The sequence below is a fragment of the Manis javanica genome, chromosome 3 (genome assembly GCF_040802235.1).
Source record: "Manis javanica isolate MJ-LG chromosome 3, MJ_LKY, whole genome shotgun sequence".
Classification (NCBI taxonomy): domain Eukaryota; kingdom Metazoa; phylum Chordata; class Mammalia; order Pholidota; family Manidae; genus Manis; species Manis javanica.
In genome coordinates this window covers 1,722,653-1,743,643 of record NC_133158.1, presented here as the reverse complement: position 1 = coordinate 1,743,643, position 20,991 = coordinate 1,722,653, and the positions used below count along the sequence as shown (strand labels likewise).

Genomic DNA, 20,991 nt, shown 5'->3' with positions numbered 1-20,991 from the left:
AGCTGGGTAGGTGCAGTGACTGCAAGCAGAGCAGGGAACATGGGGCCAGGAGGGCATGACCACGACCCCTCAGAGCAGAGGGCGCCCAGAAATACCCACATCAAGAGAGATGCCAAGACAGGCCTAGAAGAAGTGCTGGGGCTTTTAGATGGGGGCTTGGTACTCGCGTCCTCCATGAATCCTGTGTGTGTGTGTGCACTAAGGTTTAGGACTCATGCAGAAAACCATACCCCAAGCGGCCCAGGTAAAACACGGTCCTTAGCACACAGTAACATCTCTAGTGCCGGCACCTACTGATCTTACACTCACACTTCACACTCTGCCACCAATGCTGGTCTACCCACAGTATACTCTTTCCCCTCTAGTCTTGGTGTCACTTTCAAGGGTGCAAGGGCAGACGTGTGCATTTCTTACTTTATTTTATTATCGTTTATTTTTTATTGTAAGGATAATTAAGGTTTGGAGAAACAAGGTCTATAACCTGGAAAAATTTGGAATCTGGTTCTTAATCTGGAAAATGGAGAGACTTGAGGGGCTTCCCAATGCCTATTTGGTTCCTTTTCTGTGGAAGCAAACCCCTGATTTTTAACTGGGCACATGGCTACCCACAATAAAGCTTCCCAGCCCTCCTTGCACTGAGGTGTGACCATGACTAAATCCTAATCAGCAGAAAAAAGCAGAAGCAATGCTCGCAAGTCTAGGAAGTATTCTGGGCAGGTCCCCATCCATCCCTTCTTCCTTCCCACCAGGCAACGACTCAAAAGTGATGGCTGGCATTCAAGCAGCCACCTCGGACGACAAGGCGGAAGCCGCATGATGATGATGACGGGGTTGCACGCCTGGGGGGGTCACCAGGCAGGCTCAGACTTCACATAAATCAGAGGGAAAAGGGTGGACACATGTAAGCCTGTCACTCACAGCCAAATCTAATGCTCACAGAGACACATGCTTTTGGAAACTGCTGGTAATAGGCAGATGTAGGTATTTTCCTTAAAGACAAAGACTGTGAAGTAACGAGAAAGCTGTAGAATAAACTAGGTAATTGGTGGAACAAAAGGTATAAAAAGTGACAATGAAAAAAACCCACATTTTTCCCAGCACGCCCCAGCCCTGGACCTCTATGGCTGACCTGAATGCCCTGCTGCGACCTCACACTCAGTTCTCTGAATCACCTTCATCCCTCCCTCTTCTGGGTTTCTATCTAGATCACATAGTGGTGATGCTTGCCCAAGTCTGAATATACTAAAGACCACGAAATTGCACACTTTTTAAAGGGTGAATTTTATGGCACGTGGATTATAACTCAGGTAAAACAAAAAAAGCTCCCAGGGTGGCAAGACTTGCCAGAACAAAGGCAGTCAGCTATTCCATCCCACCCTCTGCAACACGCTGCCCCCTGGCATGCCCTCGCCTGGGGCTGGCAGGGAGCACCCCGCCTCCAGCCTCTCCTCCAGCTGCACACCACCGCCACATGCCCCTGCCCATCACCCTGGGTCTCACCCGCAGCTCCAGCTCCCAGTGTCCAGATGCAGCTGAACATTAGAGGCCTCTAACTAGAAGGAACATCCATTTTCTCAACAAAAACACGGCCAAAATGCAGTGTGACCAACCTTGAATGAGTAAACTTTTAGGGATGTGAATGAAATAGTCAAATGTGTCTCCTATGTGATTTATTAATTTAGGTAGGCTTATACACCTAAACTATAAGACAGCATGCTCTTCATTATGACTGTGCCCCCAATACACCTACACTGGCAGACATAGGAACAGAGCAGAGGGTCAATGACTGAGTGTCCAGGCAGCAAACAAGGTAAGTTTAAACTACTAGGTAACAGGCTGAAAATACAAACGCCAACAAGTCCACTCATGGGTGTATATTAACAGAAATGAGCACCCCTATTCACCAACAACTCTGAAATAGCCCCAAAGGGAAAAAAACAAACCAAACCTGTATGTCCTTTAACATACAGGTTACATAGCGGAATTAATTAAGAAATTAATTGTGACATATTCTTACCCCAGGAGACTGTACTGGAACAACAAGAATGGACACAACCCAGTTTACACAGAAGATGAATTTCAAAAACAATACTAAGCATACAGTCAGGTAGGACATGTCCTGTGTGACTGCATGTACATAAGGCTCAAAACCAAGCCAAAGGGCTCTGGTATTAGAACTCAGGACAGTGACATGACCGTCTAAACTAGAATTTAGGATGTCTTCGGGGAGGGTGGCAGGAGGGGCTGCTGTGTATGGAGCACATTCTGTTTATTAACCTGGGCGGTGGTTACACAGATGCTATGGACATGATGTTTGTGTCCCCACCACCACCCCAGCCCCCAAGTGCATGTGCTGAAGCTCATGTGGTGGTATTTGGAGGTGGGAACTTTGGGAGATAATGAAGTCATGAGGGTGCTGCCTTCGTGAACCAGTCCCCTACGAGACAAGGGAAAGATGGTCTTTCTCTCCACCTTGTTGAGGACTCAATGAGAGGCTGCCATCTGCAAACCAGGGGGAGAGCCTCCCAGGGAATTACCCGGCCAGTACATGGACCCTGGACTTCCCAGCCCCCAGATCTCTGAGAAACCAATTTCCCCTGTTTAAACCACCCAGTCTATGGCATTTGTTACAGCAGCCCATACTGACTAGACAACAGGTGTATCTGATTTGCGATAATTCATCGCACAGTGTGCCTATGACCTGTGCTCTCCACCATATGTGTGCAACATTTCAAAACACAAGAAAAGGAAAAGCAGTAACAGCTGAGACAGCCCCCCCCCCGCACCCTGTTCCACTCCAGCTCTTTTCCTGCTGCAGCTGCATCACCCACACAGCTACTTCTGGTTGCCCAGCAATTTTCTGGACCACATCATTTGAATCGCTGTCACTGTTGCTTACGACACAGATTTTGAATCTGTGAATAATGTGATTGTGGGAAGTTTACCTCAAGCCACAAGCACCAGTGGGCATAAAATTATAATAGTTAATCTTTCATTGGTCCTGTAAGTACATCTGAATACTGCTTTATTTAAAATGTTATCTAACATTTCACTCATGAAAATATAATTCCAGGGTAATGACTGAAATTGTGTTGAATTTCCTTGCCTCCATTAAAAAATCCAAACAAACCAGATTCTATCAGTGGATGACCTCTGCCCAGTAACCAAAGCTAGCATGGACTGAAGTCAGTGACTAATGTATCTTCCCCAAATAATACTTTGTGGCTCAAAAGAAGTCATTGAGGAAATACCCCAGGAGAGCAAACGCTTTATAAGACCTTCACAGAAAGATTCCCTCTTTTCTGACAGATGAATTCTTGGGAAATCCCACCTCATACTGAAGTAATATACTTGTTTTCAACACTTAAAAAGTCTAACAGACATCCCATATGCATCTACTGTAAACCTAGACAGGGAAATGATGCTGTCCCATTTTCTTCTTTAGCTGAATATGTATCAAGAACCAGTAATTTACAGTAGCAACACAAGTAACTAGCAATCAAATGTAATAATGTCCTTTCTAATACTCTAAGACAGAAAAATTGTATCATTTCCTTCTTTGCTACACTGGCAGAATTTTAAGAAATGCTATGAAGTAGTCCAACCACACAGGAGCCTGGGGACCACGGTGACAGGCACCAACCACCAGCATGCAGTACATGTTATTTGCGACTGCTTGGCACTGCCTGGGATGCAGCGAAGACAGGGACTCTCAAACGCTGCTGGTCAGAGAAAAAAAATCAGGAAATTCCTGGAAGACAACTGGACTACATTTATGAAGTCATAAAATATGCTTACCTCTTAATCTGGCATATCTACCTGGAAGAATTAATTCAAAGAAGATACTAAGGATGTGTGACTCTTTGGCTACAAGGCCATTCGTCACAGCACTGCTTAATAAAGAAATAACCTTAAAATGTCAAATGAAGAACAAGTTAAATCAGGGTAATCTGTATTCTTAAGCACCACAGAGCATTAAAAGTGATGTGATAAAAATGTATTTAATGACAAGGAAGTATATCCACAACACTTAAAGTGAAAAGCTTATTAAACCATGTGTACAAGATTTTCCTACTCTAGGTACAGAGATCACAGATGATACGTGCATAGAAAGGTCTAGGAGGGCATCTAGGAGGGCACTCATCCAAGTAACAGCAGTAATCTGATCAACATGTACGGACTATTTTATCCAACAGAAGAATACACATTATTCTCAAGCTCACATGGAACATTTTCTAACATAGTCAATATGCTGAGCCATAAAACACACCTTAACAAGTGAAAAAGCATAGAAAATCATATCATGTCTGTTTTCTGACCACAAGAGAATTAAACTAGAAATCAAACAGAAATATAACTACAAAACCCCAAATATTTGGAGATTAAAGAATACAAGGGTCAAAGAATAAATATCTCAAGAGAATTTTTTTTTAAATTTGAAACTAAATGAAACTGGAAACACAACCATCAAAATTTGTGGGATGCAGTGAAAGCAGTGGTTAGAGGAAAATTTATAGCACTGAATACACGTAATAGAAAAAATGGAAGATCTAAACTTCACCTTAAGAAACTAGAGAAAGTAGAGCAAATTAAATCCAAAGTAAGAAAATATATGATAAAAATTTAGAGCAGAAATCAATGAAATTGAAACCAGGAAATCAGTAGAGAAAAAACAAAAACAAATGAAACCAAAAGCTGGTTCTCTGAAAAGATCAATAAAATGGATAAATATCGAACCAAGCTAACCAAAAAAAAAGGGAGAAAATATGTCACTAACATAAAAAATGAAATAGGGCCTATCAATACTTATTTCATGGAATTAAAAGGATAATAATATTATGAACAATTCTATGCTCACAAATTTGATAATCTAGATGAAAAAGACCAATTCTTAGAAAAATACAATCTGCTCAAACTCACTCAAGAAAAAGACAACCTGGATAGGACTATATCTATTTAAGAAATTGGATCAATAACTAAAAATCTTCCAAAACTGAAAGCACCAGACCCAGATGGGTACACTGATGAAGCCTACCAAACATTTAAGGAATAAATTACACTAATTCTTTACTATCGCCAAAAGACAGAGGCAGAGGGAACACTTCTAACTCATTCTGTCAGGCCAGCTTACCCTAATACCAGAACCAGACAAAAGACACTACATGGAAAGAACTGTAGGCCAATATCTCCCATGAATGTAAATGCAAAAACCCTCAATAAAACATCAGCAAACCAAATCTGACAACAAATAAAAACTATGTACCACCACCAGGTGGGACTTATTTCAGCTAGGCAAGGCTGGTTCAACTTTCAAAAATCAATTAATGTAACCCATTACATCAACAGGCTGATGAAGAAAAAATCATATGATCACATCGATAGATGCAGAAAAAGCATTTGACAAAATCCAACACCCATTCACGATAACTTTCATAGAGGAAAAGATGGGAGCCTCAACTTGATAAAGAACACTAACACAAACACCCCTTATAGCTGGCAAATAAGCACATGAAAAGATACCCCAAATCATATGACATCAGGTAAGTGCAAATTAAAATAACAGTGAGATCCCACTATACAGCTTTAGGATGGCCAAAATTCCAAACGCTGACAACACCAAATGCTGGTGAGGACGTGGAGCAGCGGGAACGCTCACTCACTGCTGGTGGGAATGCACAAGCACGTAGCAGCTTTGGAAGACGGTGGTTTCTTACAAAACTAAACATACTCTTACCATGTGATCAGCCATCAGGCACCTTGGTACTTAACCAGTGAAATTGAAAACATGTCTATACAAAATCTGCACATGGATGTTATTTTATGGCAGCTTTATTCATAACTGCTAACTTGGATGTGACCAAAATGTTCTTCAGTAGGTGATGGATAAAGAGACTGAGGTACATTCAGACAATTTTGGAATATTCTTCTTCTTACTTTTTTTTTAAAGAGCTATCAAGCATGAAAAGACATGGAAGAAACTTAGATGAATATTATAACTAGGTAAAAGAAGCCAATCTGAAAAGGCTATATACTATATGATGCCAACTCTACGACATTCTGGAAAAAACTGTGGAGATAGTAAAAAGATCAGTGGCTGCCAGGAGTTTGGGGGCAGGAAAGGACGAACAGGTGAAGCACAGGGGTTTGAGGGCAGTAACACTCTCTGTATGACACTGTAATGCTGGATACATGTCATTGCACGTTTATTTGAACCCACAGGGTGTTGGGGCAAGGCAAGTTTACTGATGTTTCCTTCCAAGAGGAGGGATCATGGCAATTCAAAAATGTCTGCACTCCAAGTGATTACTCTAACAGCATCTTACTATGACGATAGACACTGACCACAACAGAGGGGGTGAGGACTTGATAATATGGGTGAATGTTTGAGCCACAGTGTTATTTATGTGAAACCATCAGAAGATTGTGTATCAATGATACTTTAACTTAAAAAAAAAGTTTGGACTCAATGTGTTCAGACTCAAAGTCTGAAATCTTTTTTTAATTAAATGTATCCTTGAACAGGGATCTTACAGGAATGAAAAGTTCTAAAACTAGGTTATGATGATAGTTGCACAACTTGGTAAATTAACTAAAAATCATTGAATTGTACACTTTTAAAATGGGTGAATTTTATGACACACAAATTATCACAATAATTTCTTTTTCTTAAAAAATAAAAATAAGAAAAGAACCCCTGTATTTCCCTCATACTAGAGGTCAAAAACCACTGCCACAATGCCAGTGCTGCTGGAGAGAAACCCCTGAGACAGACACACAGGAGGGTCCCTGCCCCAGCAGTGATGTGATTCCCCCCACCCGCCACCCTGCCCTGCGCTATGGTCAACAATCCCAGGAACCCAGGGAAGGTCCACATTAGTCCTACACACCATCCAGTTACAGGATTATGGCCTCTAAAAAGCAGCCCAAGGATTTTCTAAACACCATTTTCATTTTATATTGACTTCCAAACTCTCCCTCCCTTTATCTCTGCGTGGATACTAAAGTGGAGAGCGCAACTGTACTGAGCAACAACTGCCCAAGGCCGTTCGGCCACTTCCAGTGCGGCTGTTACCAAGTCCATCCATCACCTTTCAGATTTTCAGGTTAAATGTTCTTCTGTGGTAAGTAGATACAATCAGCAAAGAAATTCTTTATACATTTTAAGATCAAAAGTTTAAATCTCTAACTTCCAAACAAATTGAAAGACCACTTTTTCTTTGTGGGTAAATGAATCTCGATTTTATTTGAAAGTTGGATGCATTCCCATTGAGCTAAGATCCAAGTTTAAAGACAGACATTGTGTTTTGAGATACAGTTCACACACCATAAAATTTACTCTTTTACAGTACTTTATATGATTCAGCAGGTTTTAGTGTATCCACAAGGCTGATCCACTGCCACTACTAATCCTAGAACATTTTCATCACCCCCCCCAGAAAACCCTATTCCCCATTAGCAACTATTCCCTATCCCCTCTCACTCTCCCCTTCTCCCTAAGTGCCTGGTAACCAATAATATATTTCCCATGATAGACTTTTTCCTTCTATATATTTTCCTCTGGAAATAGCATATATGCAGATTAAACACAAACTTCACCTGGCCACAGACTTTGGTAAAATACACATTATTAGAACACAACATTAGCATTCCTAAGCTCAGCATGTTAGATTAAAAATAATTAGTAATGTAGATAAGATTATCCATGATTATTAGTCATGCCATCAATACTCTTAAGAAATACGTATACAGTGTGCATAGCACATTACTGTGTCACACGTACATGCATACATACACCCATGGGCTAGAGGTTGGAATGACAGCACCTGAACATTGGCCCTGTGCGGAATGACACACAAAGATGCATGATAGCCCCAAGGCCAACTGGGATGGAGAAGGTGCCCAGTGACAGGCAGGCCACCTGCCCCCAAGGGAATTCTGGGATGGAAGAGCCAACAGCAGCGCCAGCTCTCTAGGCAAGGCACTTCTGCTGGAGGGCTGCAATGGCCATGTCCCTGCCCTCCCAGGCCTGGATGCCTGTGTGCCCACCCCGCAGGGGATGCAGGGCTGGTGTCGGCCCCCCCACTCAGTCCAGACAAACCAGTCGCCCGGAAGTTCTGGGCAACAGCACCATGGGAGCCGGCAGCCATCTGCAATACCACTGCTGCCTGTCAGCGAGCTGAGGGCAGAGATGGGGGACACACCTAGGCAGAGCCTCATGACTACAGCACATACCACACACCAGCCACTGCACCGAGCACTGCACACTCTCACCTCAGTAACAGTCTGTACTCAAGTTCCCAAAGACCAAGACACCAATTAGCACTTCACACAATCCCAGTCTTACAAAAAGCCAAACATTAACTAAAAATACAAGCTGAAAGAGATGACAACATCAAAGCACAAGGTTAAACTGTATAGGCACATTTCCATTTCAGAACAAACTGAGAACAAAATTATTTCAGTCTGCAGAAATGAACCCTTGTATGTGTATGACAAAGAACTGTGACCTCATCATAGGAGACACACTGGAGGTTCCCTTAAAACTGCCTGGTGATGAATGTTTACTTTTCAAATTCAAGAAAAACTTAATCCAGTTTAGAGTGCTTCTTATTTTTGCAGGAGGTCTGAGCTATGGCAAAGCTGGGGGTGCTGCTCGGAGCTGAGGGCTCAAGACCCCAGGCTGTTTTCCAGGGCGGTTAACCACCCCCACGGCCCGCAGGTGATGTGGCTGGGCTCTTGCTCTCACATGGATGTGAGATTTGAAGGCTGAGGGGGGGAGAAGCTCCTAGAGAGACCAGGGGCCAGGCCCCTGAAAATCAGTCCCTAGCAACAGGCTGCATGAGAAGTAATACCCTGGGCACTGCCACCAAGTCCCTTTTCAGCTACAGCTCATAGGCTCTGAAGGCCCAGGAGAACGGATGTAGCTGCTGTTCCTGCTCAGTCAGGTGACAAGCTGCTGTGATAGCAACATGTGCACCACTGTTCTCAGTGCCTGCCATGCACTAAGTCCTCCCCAGAAGAATGAGAGGACGTTATGCCACTTGCCCAAGTCACCCAGGAGAAGGTGACAGCGCTGGATGCACCCCAGCAGTCTGCCTCCGGGGTCCAAGTACTTAACGACCACAATATCCTGCCCCATGCCCAGCCAAGACTCAGTCGCTGGAAAGGTAACCAAACCGCACAATGGGCCACCAGCCCTTAAAATCAGTCTGAGTTCTCCCGGGTACCCTAGACTCTCTGGACAGCGAGACAGCTCAGTGACGCTGACCGACACTCACTCCAGAAGGCATGTTCCTTTCTGGGCCCCACCAACACCTCTCCTGGGGGTGATCGGGAAGGTTATGGAACTCCAGGTTCAGGAGGAGAGGACTGACTCGAGCCGCTAGCTAACAGCTGAGCTCTGGCCTAGATGTCACATTCTCTTCCATGGAGTCGTTCTGGGGTGAGGGTTTAGGCAACCCTCACCAGCCTTGCAGGAATTTATAGACTGTCACTTGTCACTTGGAATGTGCACAATTCTAATATTTAGTACTTCATGGTTTCATACAGCATTGCTACTGACTTGAATAAGATTCCAACAAACTAAATCTTCACCCACCTTTCACCTATCATGGCCTCATAAATAATTTCCCTATCCACAAAAACATAAACTTGCCCTGTTGATCTCACTTTAATCATAAGCACAGATCCCATTTAAGATCTGGCTTCCTTCACACACCTTCAGAAACATCCTGCACTTCCTAGTTATCTTCAAAATTCTGAACTCTCAACTCTGTTGATACAGAAAATACTGTATTATTACTATAATACTACATAATATATGCCATTATTCTAGGGCCTTCACCCCTCCCATCAGAGGAAGCCGGTGTCTGAGGAATCACATGTCAGGTGATAACAGCATCCTTTTCCCTGCAATTTGTACAGGCAGGTTGATTCTGTCATACAGCCAGGTCACATTTGGCCCAGGGAGGCCACTAGTGCTAAGGAAGTTGAGTAGATACTGCAGAGGAATGAATTTCTCTCCTGGAGCTGCCACTCTGGTACACAGCTGGCCTAACAGGAACAGGTGGCACATATCCCATCGGCAAATCTGAGAAAGTGAAATGCTAATTCCTGTAGACCAACTGACGACAATCCGAGAGCGCTGGGCACAGCTGGGCAGCCAGGACAGGATGACACGCCGACACAGCGCTTCCTGGCCCTCGCCAAGTCCCACTGCACCGGCACACACAGTGAAAGGGGACACACTTGCCCTGTGCCCCCCGGGGTTGGGGCACCCTCACTTTAACAGGGAGGCCAAGGTGGACGGCTCCACCAGAAACGCCTTCCTTGTGGGGTGGAAGAAAAGGCTCTGCTCCCGCCCCCAACCCTGCATTGCTGACGCTGCGCTACACCTAGATGGAGTGGGAAACTACTCCCGGACACGGACAGCTGCTGGCCAGGAGAGGCTGTGCCGCAGAGTCCCACCATGGGGCTCCCGGAGGCGCTGGGCAAGGCTAAAGGAGCCCCGGGGACCATCCTGAGAGGCCTCGTGGAGGCTCACATACCCCACAGTGTCTGACAAAGCAAGTGCGCTGTGGGCACCTTAAATCCCTTCCCCTATGCTCGTTACAGTCAGTAATACAGGAGACATTTCACACCAAAAGTCAGGACAGCAAAGTTATAAAAACTCAACCCAAAGCATTCACAGAAACCTCCTCATTAGCAAACACACACATTACACCACGGTGCCCAGAGATGGTGAGTCTGAATATGCACCTACCCAGCCCAAAGAGGACACCTGGAGGGACGAGCATGTGTGAGCGGGGACAGTCACCATCCACAAACATGTGCTCTGTGCACGCCCAGCACCAAGGACTTGCCCTCACAGTCTCATGTCTCCCCCAGGTTTCTGGGACATGACAGAACCTTGACTGGGAGCCTGAACAACACCTGATTTTTTAAAGAATATGTAGTTATTTTCCTATAATTATAATGGGAAATTACTGACCTGAAGGGGAAGCAGGGGACAGTGGTCTCATAAAGTGCTCACAGGTGTAGATGCTGTGCTGAGTGCTGCATACACATCACGCACTGGGGGGGCTTGCTCCTCAAGAAGCTTCCTTAACCGCCCCTCGGGCACTCTCAGTGCCCTGCTCACTACCTTCACAGCACACAGCACTGTCCCTACTGTATTGTCTTCAGTCCATCTGCCTGCTCACGCTGTCTTCCGTCCCCGAAACAGAAGTTACGTAGTCCGCCTCATCTCTACAGCATCCACCACAGGCAGAATGGTGCCTGGCAGGCAGCAGGCACCTGGGAGTGTATGATCCAATTTGATCTACACCACAGCCTGTAAGAGGGAACTGAGGCTGAGAACAGTTAAGAAACCTGCCAGAGCCAGCCCAGTCTAGAAGCAGCATCTGACCATCTGACCGCAGAGCTCACATTCTTCCACACTGGGTGACCTAAGTACCAAAGCTCCCAGGAGCCCATGCTCAAACCCACGTCCAGTAAAATGATCTGCACACACCCTGAGCTACAGTTAAGGTTATTAAAAGAAAGCTGAGTGGATAACGAAGTCTACACAGTTCAGCAAGAGAGACTCCGCTGTGTGGCGGCTCTAGCAAGATGCCCTCTGCTCCACAATGATGGGAAGAATAGAAGTCTGGAAACGAGGATATGGTGATGTCTCACTGAGGAATGACTCCAGGGAATACTGAAAACGAGACCAGACAAAAACCTGTCTGAGAGAACACCCTGCAGGACCCCTGAGTACCACATAATCTCTGCTGTCCTCCTGTCTGAGATTATGAGGTCCCAGGTGGAGGACAGAGGCTATCTCCTGTGCTTCTGACAGTGCAGCATATGGTCCCCCATGCATGAGGATGACTGCCTGTCAGACCTTGTCACACACCTGGAAGAATTCTGGCCCTGCTCCTGCTTTGTTCTGGAGTCTCATCTGCTGGGCACAAGTCAGATCTAGGAGCCCTAAGTGTTCGCAGAATGCAGGCTGGGAAAGGCAGAGAGATTGCCTGTGTACAGGAACATTTTTCCAGATGCGGCTCTAATAGGAAGCCTGCCTAAACCTTGTTTTTAAAGAAGGCCGCCCTAGTTCTATTTGGCACTACTCTTTACGGGGCTGGGTACTTTAGACAGAAGTTTTTGTCGGGACAGAGGAGAGAGGCAATGAAGATACAGTATTGCTATTGTTAAGATCAAAGATTAAATAGCTCTGATAAAAAGCAACACTCCTCTAGGAGAAACACACAGTTGGGAGAAGGGTGCAAAAGATGGGATCGGCCGCGGCCCCCCTGGCACTACTACTCACAGTACTACTTAGCACAGAGGCAGAGGACTGAATGGGCTGCTCCCTGACAAGAACAAGATGCTTGTGAGTCAGCTGGGTGTTCTCAAATTAGGACAGACTGTCAGAATGGAATCAACCATAGCACACAGACTGGGATCTTTGTTCTTCTCTTCAGATATTGGAAGTGACACAGCTTGTGACACACAGTATCTGTTGGGTGACTGACTCCACGACAGACCCTGAACAGTCAGTCAACAGGAGCTACCAAGGGGCCACAGTCCTAATCCAGTCCCTCTCCAAGGGCCCGCCAGTGCTCATGCTGCTGACAAGTCATGAACACAGCATGCTTCCTCTCGCTAGTGCCGCTCCGCTCCCAGGGGGCTGCAGCCCATGGCCTCCATGCCCACACGGGGGACGGGGCCAGTGAGGAGGAGAAACCAAGTGCAGCGAGCCTGCAGGACGCACGGCAGCTGAGGAGAGGACACAAGGCTGCAGGAGGAAGGGTTCCTGCGCAGTGCTCCTCTTCTTGGGCGGAGCTTCCCTGTAAGATTCCGGGCACACTGCAGCCACGCTGTTACACAGAGGCAGTGGGTGCACACGACTCAGACCACATCACCAAGCTTCTTTCTCCCACTTTTCAGACGGAGGAACTAACTAACGCAGCACAAAGAAAACAACCTTCCCCAGAGAGACGTCATGACAAGAAGGATCCTCTCCATTTCATAATTTTTCCTCAAACTACCAGGCAGGACTCAGCTGAAGACCCATATGACAGCTCCAGTAGCCAGCTGAACCCATCTCAAGTCTCAAAAATCTAGGTAAGAACAGATTCAGATTCACCAGCTCTGACTAGAGGCAGCCAAGAACTTGAGTACAAAACCACTTTGCAAAGAACCATGGTGAACACAACAGGCTTGGAACAATCCATCCCCCCTCCTCTTCCCAGTGGCCCCGTGGAAGCAGCACGTGCAGGCAGGACCTGAGCGCCGCGGTGGCCGCCGTCGGTGGTCTGGGCCATAGCTCCGTGAGGCCCCAGCCAGCCAAGGGTCGCCCTGTGCACCAGGACCCCCATCCCGGTCACACTCCAAAGGGCAGCACTCAGGCCCTGTCCCTGTGCTCCATCTACCATCTCGGGGATCCAGTCCGACTGCAATTGGCCCTAGTTTGTAAAGCACACTCTCGTGTCTGCCACTAGCTCTTCTAGAGACTCCTCCCCAGCCTCTTCCAAAGCTTCTCCTCACAGCTGCTCTGTGGCTGGAACATGGTGTGCTCCAAATAGAGACTTCCAGTACCTCTCCAGAGGTGAATCATTTGAAACCCTCCGACCCCATACATAAAAAAATAGATCCTTCCAGCATCATTTGACCGAAGTATAAAGCAACCTGGTTGGCCTCCATGCATCCGATGGCATCTTCCAAGAGTGAAAACTCCACGCAGACATAGCCATAGTCGCAACCTGGGGACAGCATTTAAATACAGACGGGAGTGGTGTTAGTGCCTTGCAAACACAAAAGACACACTTATATCCCCTGTTTCTGAACCCCTTAAACACAAGCCCTCCCAACAAGTTCCTCCCTCCCCTCTACTAGGCAAAGCTGCTACCCCAAATGGAAACATGTCCTGAAGGAAAGTCTGGATGTTTCTGGACTTTGAGAGTCATTCCAAAAGGGCGTTTTTCTTAAATGAGACCCTTTCCCCTCTTTAACACTGATGATCTGGTGAGGGTGCCCAGAATCGGGTAGTCCCACAGAGGGTTCAAGTGGGGACCTGAAACAGTTTAACCACAAACTGGAAAAAGAAAGTCAACAAGAACAGGAAGGTTATCTGGGGGAGGGGGGGGAATGCATCCCGACAGAGGAAGGAGAAGCAACTGCCCAGAGCTATGTTAGCAGTCACCACTTTTCAAGCAGAAACCACCTTCAGAGATAGGAGTGCTGACAAACTGAGGCAACTATTCTGTCTGGACACCACCAGAGGTTTCTGGTTGCCAGGGGACAGACCACTTCACGCCTCCTTTTTTTTGTCTTGTTTCAACTCAGGTCATAAACCAGTTAAAATCTTTATGACAAGAAGAAGGTATAAAAGCATTAATAAGTGCAAAAGGCTGGGTTCAAACCGGTGGTCTGCACAGAGGCCGGCAGTGGGGCAGGCTCTGGGACAGACAGCAGTCGGTAGCCATCGGTACACGTTCAAGAACTGCACGCATAGCATTAGAGTTACAGGGCACCCTTCACCTTTCTCCTGAGCGCTCATAACCCATGAGGCTTGGAAGTCATGGGATTTACAGGCTGCTGAGCCCTAACACAAGCCATCCTGTAACTTCCCTGATGCTGACACCACATGACCACAAAACTACACCTGTCCACGCAACGCTCCACAGGTGGTTTCCAGGCTTCCTCCACTGCCCTGCAGGATAAAGCTCATCTTTACGAGCGACACTGTGCAAATGGAATAGCAAGAAAAAGATGTGACTTGTTCACATGAGGAGCAAGACTGAGAGAAAGAGAAACACCACCGAAACCTAGGACAATCTTGAGCACAGACTATATATAACAGGAAACTGGTATCATTGACTCAAGGGACCAAAGGCCAAACCTAAGCCAAAAACACCACCACCAGGGTAGTAGAAATGTAACTTAAAAACAATCTGAACTGGGTGAGTTGAGTTGGATTCCTAGTCACATGGGATGAAGGCCGAAAGTATTTTATGATGATAGTAGTAAGGCTGTGACTTTAGGTTTGTTAAGTGCTTCAAGTTCGTTATGAAATATTACATGTAATGGTATACAGGCTGATTCTTGATTTGAATTTTAGGAAATGAGCAGGAAGAAAGACAGAAAGCTATGAGAAATCGCAGCACCACCTCAGGCTGAGACACAGATTTTCTATCTGATTTCACATCTTTGACCAACACAGATTAAAACCTCTGTTTAAATTTATCACAAAATCAGTCCCCTGATTAGTAACTTTTTGGAGAAATGAAACTGCTTTAGAGAAACGCTGTGTATGTCCTATTAGCAATGGAAAGTGTTTTGTTACTTAATTCCCTTCAAGTGGATTTTCTTGCTCAAACTCAGCCAAAATCTCCTATGTGAAACGTTCTGCATGGCATAGGGACTCTGGATGCTCTTGGCAAACACTGGAGAAGGGCAGAAGCAACTTTTATCACCACATGACGTCTGCACACACTCAGATGCATGTGCCCCATCGGGAAGGGCAGCCATGGCACAAGCAGGTATGCTCTTAGCATGCTGTGTCCTCTACAGAACACGTCAAAGGAGTGGCCAGGTGTGTGGAAGGCAGCCCTCTCTGCAGCTGCCAAAATGAAAACCATAGGGAATGGACACCAAATGGGCAAAGCCCTGAGGTTCTTTTCTGTACCTATGTAACTATTGCGGCCCAGAGGAGCGCACGTAGAGGGAGAGAAAACTCATGACAACATTCCTTCTTTGCTGAAAGACAAACTGACTTTGTTACCAAGGTCACTGGGGAGAAAAAGACACAGTCCAAAGGAGACACTCTGAGCACCAGACAGCATCTCTGTACACCGGCTCCGAAATACTGCAAGCTGACAATGTGCTCCAGATGTAGTACTGAATTCATAACATTCAGTTTCTTCTGCCTGAAACTTTAGCTATTAAATAATAACTTTCAGAAACTCAAGGATTAATTATAATATGTAAAACTTAAAAAAATTTTAAATTAAAGAAGTACCTAATCTCTATCCCAGGCATTTTATGTCTCCAAGACTCATGGTTGTACTTCAAGAAGTTTCAGCAATTAACAAAATGGATGATGATACTAATTAATATTTACACAACTTGTTGGTGCAAGGCTGTATTCTAAACACGTTACACAGACTGATTTAATTCTCATAAGACTTGCCTAGAGGTAAATATTATTCACTTCATTTTACTCATGGGGAAGCAGGCAAAGAAAGAATAAGCAATTTGCTCAAAATCACCTCAATGGTTAAGTCTCAATCTAGGCTGCAAACCCGGGCAGTCCAGGTGCAGATGCACTACACTGTGGAGCCTCTTCCCCTTTCAGAAGATCCCAGACTGGTACAAGTCACTGGGACTCCAAGCTCCACAGAGCCCCATGACAGAAAGGGCCCAAGTGGCTGAGTGCAGACGGGACCACAGCTACAGGTAAGACGCTGAGATCCGCAGAGGTGGGATCTCAGACAGTCGCAGCAGAGCCACGGTGGGCAGGCCCCGGCGGGCAGTGAGGAAGCGTTTCTGCCCAGGGCCCGCCTGGCCTGGCTGCTGAAATGCCTCCCAAAGACAGGAACTCAGAAGTCTTGTCAGAGTTGATGGCTATAAAAATGACAGTACAGCAAGCTTCTTGACAGAGTATACTATAGGATATTTTGAAAGCTTTAAAAATGAGAACAATTACATGAAATGTGCACAGAGAAAGGACTGGAATTAAATACCACAAAGCTGCATCTAACTCAGAGGTTAAAGACTAAACTCAGCAGATGAGGTGCGATCCATGCACTGTCACCACCGCACTCGGCCACGCCAACCCAAGGCAAAAGACACACCGCCTCTCAGTACAGGAAGCCTCGCACTGCCATTCCTGCCTCTGGCTTTCCACCAGGTGGCTGTTCTTTAGGCTGACCCAGATGAAGGGGTGGGTGTGCGTTTAAGCGCCATCATGGATGACAACTACAATTCATCTCTTTGAATAACACAATGAGAGCCAGCATGTGAATGCTCACGCTCAGAGAAACTTGCAAACAGGGGCCTATGAAGCCATTATCAAGTCACACCCCACCTCTCATGCTCACTCTGTGAGAGGGAAGATGAATGTGGGACAGGGGAAAGGGCTTGAGCAAGCTCAGTGGATTTACAAAATCTGAAAATGATGTAACATTACTATGGTTGTATTGTTACAGTAGAATAAGGGACATTTTTCTTTACCTCTCAAATGTGATTTTGTAATGCACAGAAAAAATTCTAGTAGACACAGAAGACATCCCACCCAAAGACCTAAACATTCCGGAAAGGACCAACCAAACCGACATTGAGAATTGCTAGGAGCCACATGGAATCATTAAGATGGTAAACTCAGTGTTAACAGCCTCACAGATAGATTCTACCCTAAAACAAGTACCCAGAAGTCTCTCTGATTGCCTGGTGCTCCCACCACCACACACTGTTTTCCTAATTTCAGTTCACTGGGGACATAGGTTTTTCGGAGAGAAGTAAAGTTAGAGATTTTAGCAAAAGTCAAACAGGATGTCCACGCACCTGAATTTCTAGCATTGGGAATACAACAAAGGAGGCCTGTGTGTAAGGTTTCCAACACATACTCTGCTCGGCTAAAACCTCCAGTGAATATAGACCTGCAGCTTTTTCTACAAGAAGTAGGAAAGTATTTGGCTTATGTGTCAAACTACCGTCTGAGAAGAGTGGTGTCTGGCACTCATGAAGCCATCACGCTGGTATCTTACAAGCACTTTCACTTCTCTCCCTGCCCAACTGTGCATATCAGGGTTGCTGACTTGTAAGAAACAGGGAACAAGATGTAGTTGGTGACAACTTGCTAAATTTCTGAAAAATGCACATCTCTACTTCATGTAGTTCTCTATCCAGGCCAACTGTTTTTTAAAAATTTAATTTATTTAGTTTGTATTTTTAAGTAGTTTTCAAAGTCCAAAATTAATCCTAGGGTCACTTCATCCTGATGATGGTTCTCTGGGCCCAGGATATCATTTGTTAGAAATTCTCATCCTTACTCAATTCACTTTGATCACAGTGACATGAACTATGCTACATGAGCATAGTGGAGGGGCATGTCCTTGTCCTCACACAGCTTAGTCTGACGGAAGGAGACAAGTAGACAGGCACGGAACACCTCAAGATGCTACGTTAAGTCTGATGTAATATATAATTGACATGTAACACTGTATTATAGTTGTACAACATATTGATCTGATACACTTTCATACTGCATAACAATCACAATGCTTAGTTAACATCTATCACCACAGTTATAAACTTTTTCTTCTTGTGATGAGAACTCTTAAGATCTACTCTCTGGAAGCACCAAATGATTTGTGGAGCACAACAACAAAGCAAAACTGAAGGAACAAAACAGCAGCAGACTCACAGACTCCAAGAAAGGGACTCATGGTTACCAAAGGGGAGGGGTGGGGGAGGAAGAAGGGGATTGAGGGGTATTATGATTAGTACACATGGTGTGGGGGGTCACAGGGAAGAGACAGTGTAGCACAGAGAAGACAAGTAGTGACTCTGTGGTATCTTACTGCGCTGATGGACAGTGACTGCAATAGGGTATGGGGGGACTTGATAATATGGGTGAATGTAGTAACCACACTGTTTGTTTTTTAATTTAATTTTTTAATTTTTAATTTTATTTTGGTATCATTAATATACAATTACATGAGCAACATTGTGATTACTAGATTCCCTCCCTTATCAAGTCCCCACCACCACATTGTTTTTTATGTGAAACTTTCATAAGAGTGTTTATCAATGATACCTTAATAAAAAAAAAAGACCTACTCTCTGAGCAACTTTCAAATACACAACACAGTATTGTTAACTACTGTCACCATGCTGCACATCACATCCCCAGAACATATTTATCTAGGAACATTTTTCTTTGCAGAGCCAATGATCTAGTTCAACTTTTATTCACTTTAAAACAAACAAAATAAACCCCAGAGCAACATCAGGAGTAAGCTTTGCAGATCTGCTTTCTTTCCCCGCCAAGAACACTCGAGCCTGGCAGGAGGGACAGTGCAGGCGTGGTCCAAGGATCACCCATGAGGGTGGCACTGATGCTGCAGCAAACAGCCGTGCGTGGGGCGACCTCAGGTTAAGAGAGGGCCTGGGTGTGGGGGAGGCCTCTTCGTTCCTGTAACCCCTGCACCAGCATGCTCCCGGGCACGTGACCACACTCGAGTCAAGGCCCACCAACTCTGACAAGTGTCTCCACAGAGTAGCACATGGGGAAGCGACTTGTGCAGTTCAGCGCACACGCAGAGGCTGCAGCTAACGTGCCCGTGCTCTCAGCCAGGCCCCACCCCCGGGGCTGCGGCTACCCCACAGGCCAAGCAGCAAGGACAGCCGCTCCTGTGCGGGTGGTTTCAGGGGAGCACGAGACAGTGCGCCTCAGCACCCCATGCTTCTATTATAAAGCAGTACTGGGACCAGCAGTCTGACGGCTGCTCTGTGTTGCTGCTTCTCAAGTGTGCCCTGCTGTTAACATCTGAGCAGAGATGAATTCCCTCACTGATTTCCAGGAACCTGTTCCCCCCAAAAGCCACAAAGCTATTTTCATTTTGACTGGGAAGAAAAATATGGCCCATGAACATTTTTTTCCCACTGCTTTGGCCCTAGTACAAAAAAGGGACAACTCTGGAAAGTTCCACAAAGATGGTGGCTTCTGAGCTGGAAGTTGTTTAGGATGACAGTAGATGGCACTGGCTCAGCCACTCACCAATTCCAGGAGAGAACTAGCCTCCAGAGAAAGGTCAGACGACTGGCAGTCTGTAACACTCACACTTCGACCAGCTCCCCCTGGAGAAGAGCACGGGACTCAGGGGGGCGGCAACCAGAAGGAACTGTGAACGGAGTTCAGACACACCCCATGTTGGAGAGCTGGAGAAGGTGGAGAGGACACACCTGCCATCATTGCCCTGCTATGTTCCCAAAGCAGCGAGCTGTTCTCCAGCAGGTGTGGTGCAGTGAGATGCCTCCAGCACTACAGCCTGCCCACCCCAACCCACCATGCGGGTGGACCTGGTTCTGACCCACTCCTTGGCTCGTGAACACACCCCACTCTCAGATCTAGATAAAACTCCACACCCCACTGCCCCAAATAAGGTGTCATGCCGGGAGGCCAATTAAAACTCCCTTACCAGGGCTGCAACTACTGCTAGCCATCCTTGCTGGCTTTGGGCTTTCAACAAAGAAGCCTAAGCTGAAGAATGAGTCAGCTCCCAGGACAGAAAATCGACTCCATCTTAGGTGTCAGGAAAGGTAACTATCCAAAAGGAAAAGTCTGCTTTAGTTGTTAAACCAACAATCTTAAAGTCTTGCTTTCCCACACAACACTGGGACGCCACGTTAAAGTCAACAGCAAATCCTCAGAAGTGCCCAGCCCTGACCAAAATCTGAAAGACACTTGTACTCTCTGCAGCTGCCCTTCACTAGCTGGCAGAACTAAATTCCCACCCCCCTTAGACGCCAAGACTGAGGGCCTCAGTGCCCTTGTAAAGCCTGCAGGGACCTTGAGCTGTTACTTCCAACAGCTCTGTGAGCCCCTATTCTGCAGAAAGCTCCACACCACCTAACAAGGTTCAAAATACACCATGATCAGAAACAGTGCACTCATGTCTCTGCTGGAGGTGCCCAGCCATGTTCTCCATTTGAGGATCCACACAAGGTAATCTCTCTCGTATGAGAAGTTATCCCTTAGAATGAGGGGGAGGGTCACAAAACATCCACACTCTCTCACAGAACCTTCTATTCAAAGTCTTTGGGGTGGGAAGCTTAAAAATGAAATAAGTAAGGCAAATCCCAGGTCATCCCCATGATTCAGTCAGTCCCGTTACCACTGCTCTCCCAGGCTCCCCTGAGCCCAGCACTGTACCACAGGTTCTCCTCTAGGTGGCATTATCCATTCAGTCACAGGCCCGGCCCTGAAAAGGGCCTCTCCGCTTC

At 46.0% G+C, this 20,991-nt stretch overlaps 1 protein-coding gene across 4 annotated transcripts in view; it reads right to left on the bottom strand.

Annotated features, from left to right (window-relative positions):
- The window catches only part of RBM6 (RNA binding motif protein 6), a 73,272-nt gene that overhangs the window by 27,238 nt on the left and 25,043 nt on the right, over positions 1-20,991 (bottom strand). For 3 of the 4 annotated variants that reach the window (XR_012128870.1, XM_036994229.2, XM_073230602.1), the window contains exon 6: positions 13,672-13,745. The exons of the other annotated variant lie outside the window; for it this stretch is intronic. Coding sequence is in view for 2 of the 3 variants with exons in the window: in XM_036994229.2 (XP_036850124.1) it covers positions 13,672-13,745 (74 nt within the window). In the remaining variant the exon portion in view is untranslated. The remainder of the gene's footprint in view (positions 1-13,671; positions 13,746-20,991) is intronic. 4 annotated transcript variants of the gene reach the window in all.